At 44.4% G+C, this 5,180-nt stretch overlaps 1 protein-coding gene across 1 annotated transcript in view; it reads right to left on the reverse strand.

Annotated features, from left to right (window-relative positions):
* The window catches only part of LOC107120763 (transmembrane protein 254-like), a 17,258-nt gene extending 12,604 nt beyond the window's left edge, over positions 1–4,654 (reverse strand). Inside the window, exon 1 of the mRNA XM_015423534.1 lies at positions 4,433–4,654. Coding sequence (XP_015279020.1) covers positions 4,433–4,654 — 222 coding nt within the window. The remainder of the gene's footprint in view (positions 1–4,432) is intronic.
* Between the last annotated feature and the right edge of the window lie 526 nt (positions 4,655–5,180).

Raw genomic sequence — 5,180 nt, forward strand, 5'->3', positions numbered from 1 at the left:
AGACTAAGACGTGGTCTATTGTATGATGGTGGTTTAATTTCATTTCGATGTAAAAATCATATGAATTCATGCGAATCTTTGCATTGAAACCATATGTTTTTGCAGTGTTGTGTGGCCACAAATCCATGGATGCATTATTTTTATGGTGTTGCTGATAGTCTAAGATGTGCTCTACAGTATGATGGTGGTTTTATTTTGTTTCAATATAAAAATCATATGAATTCATGAGGCTCCGTTTAAAATCATCTAGATCCGACTTTTACCCAGACCTCTGATTTCACTCCCTTGATCATCAGGTTTTATGGTACCTTCCACACTGACCAGGGCTCTTTTTGTAAAAAAAAGCCCAGCAGGAACTCATTAGCATAATAGGTCACACCCAGCTACAGAAGCGCATTAGCATATTAGGCCACACCCCTGACAGCACAGCTCATTAGCATATTGGGCCATACCCCCATGTTACCAGAAGTGTGGTCACAGGTCTGCCCTCACAGAAGAGGGAGAGCTTGTACCTGAATAAACCTTGAAGGTGCCACTGGACTGTTTTGGATTGCTAGCTATGGGGGGGGGGACACGGAGATCTGCGCAGAAAGAAAAAAAGAGAGAGAGAGAAGAAAGGAAGGAAGGAATGGAGGGAAAGAAAGGGAAGGGAAGAAAAGAGGGAGAGAAGGAAATAAGGAGGGAAATAAGGAGGAAAAGTGAAAAGTAGTGGAGTTCCAGGCGTAGCAGAGTGAAATCAGCTCACATTTATTAATTACATCGTAGCGATCAAAGACAACTTAGCCGTCGCGAGAACACTGTTCTGGTGCATTCCGCCCCCAAAATAGCCCTGCATTACGACAAACTGTGGGAGCAATTCGTAATGGCTAAAATAGCAGACCAAAGCCGATGATCACTATCACTAAAGAATACCGTACACTCTAAATTCACACGGCTTTGGGCACCAGTGATAAACTAAGGGTTATTTCCCACAAGCGCTGATGGTACGTGTCAATTTCACACAAGCTGCTGCGAGGCCGCATTTAGCCTCGCAGCTTTGTGCGATTTTCCTTGCATCTACTCAGTCCTCAAAAAACAGGATTGCAAAATGCAGCAGCTTGTGTGAAATTGACACATACCATGGGGCAAAAGGGAGGAGTGAGCGCGGAGTAGCGCTCGTGGGAAATCACCCTACATGACAGCACTTGATGTACTTCCCACAAATCCTCTTTACCACAGGTGGCTATTCCTGTAACCAGTTTCCAACCACAGCAGCACTCAACAAAAAGACACTTCACCAACCTCATGGGTAATTAAGGGTTCGTTCTATAATGCTATTCACTCATAACTACACATTTAATTTAGAGGCTCGTCTTAGCATGTTCTGATAGGGTAACGTGACTTGTAACCTATTTTACAGATCTGATACGATCTTCTTGTATTGCGTTACATAGATTGTGTTGTGTATTCTGTACATTATATAAAAGAATAAATAAATTTTAAAAATAGCCTTGCCATACTCCATGCCACTTTCGAGTTCTTTGTTGGATTTTATTGTACCATCTGCATAGATTATGGTCCTTTTATGGCTCTTCAGGTGTGACTTTGCCGTCAGTAGGTGTTGCCCCGAGGTATTTGAATGTGGTTTTGAGCTCCACTTTTCCCTCCCAGCCGAGAAAATGTGAAGCAAATGCTAGATGCAGAAAATCCAGTTGGAAAGTGCACTGAAAGTGGATTATTTAGTGTGTGTGACCATAATCCCTGGCTTGGCGCCAGGCACTTAATGGGACTAGACCAGCTAGACAATTCAATAGGCAACACGGCAACTTATATACAATTCTGGCTGGGATAGCCACACCCACAATATTTACACTATCCAATCACACTAAGTACATTACACCCAATCATAATCAAGGAATAACGTCCAATCAAAACCATTCCCTCCAGAAGGCACACCATTGGTCAGTATTTACACTTTTACAATCTGCATAATGAGCGATGCGAGATATGCGTTTACCTTATATGTCTCTCAAGACATAACACTTTCAATATCAGTGTCCTGTCCAGGCCACCATACGTTCCACATGGCCAGTGCCTTCATTCGCATCGTACCATACCTGCATTTAGAGTTCTTAGTAAGACCCCTGTTTTTTGGAATGACCACCCTGTTTTCCCGTAACAGACAATCCTTATGAGTTGATAGTTCATAGGGATGGAATGCAAATGGCATGAATACTTCAGCCAATTTTTCTGTGGGCCAACCCTTCCATACCCAGTTGAGAACACATTCTAAAAGGGGAGGGGGTTGTTGTTGTTATTCTAGCAACTTGTGCAGCTTATAGAGGAGGTTCTGGCATGGATTCTAACATAAGGACTTCCATGGGTGGAGGAATGGCACCGTCAGGTATCTGCAGAGGTAGACAAATTAAAGCATCGACGTCTGCATTTATTTTGGCCTATTGGTGAGATTATAATTATAAGCATTTAGAATAATATTGTAATGTTGCACACAGGGAGATAAAATGGGAGGCGTTGGTTTGTCTTTGGTGAGATTTTAAAGAGGTAGCTTGTGGTCTGTTTGGATTTCAAAAGGATGCCCATGTATATAATTATGAATTTTTAAAATGTCTGCTGCAATACCTAATGTCCTTTTCTTAACCAGAGCATAGTTCCTTTTGTGATCTCATGGTGGTAATGAAATAAATTGCTGTACTCACGGGAGTTGCTGAGTGTAACATAACTTCTTTATTGCAACTAACTTCCAACTAAACACACGGAAACTGAAAGCAGGAAAGGGAGAGCAGTCTAGAGGGGTGGAGTTTTCCTCCAACCCACAATCAGGTTCCAGTTAACTTCTAACTTTCCATTTTACTACATCCTTCCCCCTTTAAGTTTATTTCTTCTTCTTCTTCTTCTTCTTCTTCTTCTTCTTCTTCTTCTTCTTCTTCTTCTTCTTCTTCTTCTTCTTCTTCTTCTTCTTCTTCTTCTTCTTCTTCCAAATATAGTCTTTCAAATAACCAGGAGGTCTTCTTGCTCTCACTGGATAGCACTGTGCTTCCGCTGCTTCATTATCCCTGATTCTGGAAAGACCAATTCCTTTGGAATCTTCCTGAATTGTGGTGGCCTGGAAAGGGGCATCAAATTACAGTGGGCTTCTGTCTCTAAAATGCCACAGGGTCTCTGGTCTCCCACATCCATAGACTGCAGATGTGGTCTTGATGTCGCCTGATGACCCGGCCATCAGGTAACCCAGTCTTAAAAGATAGAGGTCCCATCCAATGTTCCCTCTAAGCTGTGGAGTCCTGTGAGCAAAAAATTCTACCTTGTGAGCTACTGGCATTAAAGTTGTGAGCAGGTGATTTGGCTACTGCATAAATTAGTTTGTCCTGGAGCCATCCTTCCTGAGCTAAGACAAAAATGTGTGAGCTGGAGGCTAAGAAACTGTGAGCTAGTTCACACTAACTCAGCTTAGAGGGAACACTGGTCCCATCTGTGCTAGAATCCTACCTGGCATCCAGAGAGGTTGGGCGGTACTAAAACTCTTGGTAGAGACATGATCCTGTACTCCCAAGTCTCTATTCTTAGCATGGTTACCTTTTTGAAGAGTCTGTTTCCTTTGCAGTTCCTCTTCTATCTTGGGATACATTAAATCTGTGGTGGTCTGGGGGAGGGTGATTCTATATTTCAAGAGAAATTGAGCTAGCCTTGTCTCCAAAGTCCCATAAGTAATCTTTTTGACCCTTTCTATGGGGCATCTACGGAGCTGCGGTGGCTCAAGTGGTTAAGACGCTGAACTTCAGGCTGTGGAAGGTCAGTAGTTCAGCAGTTCAAGACCCGGATGCCGCAAGACGGGGTGAGCTCCCGTCTCTAGTTCCAGCTCCTGCCAACCTAGCCGTTCGAAAGCAAGAAATTGCAAGTAGATAAATAGGTACCACTTCGGTGGGAAGGTAACAGCGTTCCGTGCGCCGTGGTGTTTAGTCATGCCGGCCACATGACCACGGAAACGTCTTCGGACAGCGCTGGCTCTTTGGCTTTGAAACGGAGATGAGCACCGCAACCCTAGAGTCGGATTCGACTGGCTTTCGAGCAAGGGAACCTTTCCCTTTACCTTTTATGGGGCATCTACTATAATCAAGAACATCTTCCCCAAAAAGGGTCCTGCAAAATCTAGATGCCCTATCCAGATGTTCAGGGGTAGAGTCCAGAGGGCCATCCATCAGTAGATAAAGCTGGGTGTCATCCGCATACTGGTGACAACCCAGCCCAAACCTCCAGATAATCTGGGCAAGGGGGCGCATATAGATACTGAATAACACTGGGGAGAGAATCGATCCTTGTGGCACACCACATACAAGCAGGTGCCTCTGAGACAGGCCCCCCCCAGCGCTACCCTCTGTCCCCAATCTTGGAGAAAGGAGGCTAGCCATTGTAAGACTAGTCCTCGTATCCCCACATCGACGAAGCGGTGGGTCAGCAGCTTATGGTCAACTATACTGAACACTAGTGATAGATCAAAAAGAATCAGCAGCACCGATCCGCCTCGATCCAGATGTCTCAGGAGCTCATCCACTAAGGTGACCAACATCGTCTCCGTCCTATGAGCAGGGCAAAAGCCAGACTGGAAGGGATCGAGGATGTTAGTGTCTTCCAAGAAAGCCTGGAGCTGTGCCACCATCGCCGTCTCCGCTAATAGCAGAAGACATCTCTACACTGCTTCCGTAGATCTCACTTCAGCTTTTGATTCCATTGAGTGTTCAAGACTATGGACCAAACTTGCTTTTGAGGGAATTTCATTTTACCCTTTCTGCCAGGGTAAAAGTTGATGCATATGGTTCTCTTACGGACCCTATCCCGTTGAGAAAGGGTGTTAAATAAGGATGCCTTCTTGCTCCTTTCCTGTTTAATTTTTATATCAATGGTTTTGCCCAGGCCATGAATTCTTGGAAATTCTTTTCTCCCTCATTGATTGGTCGGGAAATTTCTGTACTATTGTATGCAGATAACATGGCAATTATGTCGTTTACTCAAATTGCTCTTAGGTAAAGGTAAAGGTTCCCTTGCTCGAAAGCCAGTTGAATCCAACTCTAGGGTTGCAGTGCTCATCTCCGTTTCAAAGCCGAAGAGCCAGCGCTGTCCAAAGACGTTTCCGTGGTCATGTGGCCGGCATGACTAAACACCAAGGCGCACGGAACGCTGTTACC

Source organism: Gekko japonicus, unplaced genomic scaffold (assembly GCF_001447785.1).
Source record: "Gekko japonicus isolate JY-2015 unplaced genomic scaffold, Gekko_japonicus_V1.1 scaffold1909, whole genome shotgun sequence".
Lineage (NCBI taxonomy): Eukaryota > Metazoa > Chordata > Lepidosauria > Squamata > Gekkonidae > Gekko > Gekko japonicus.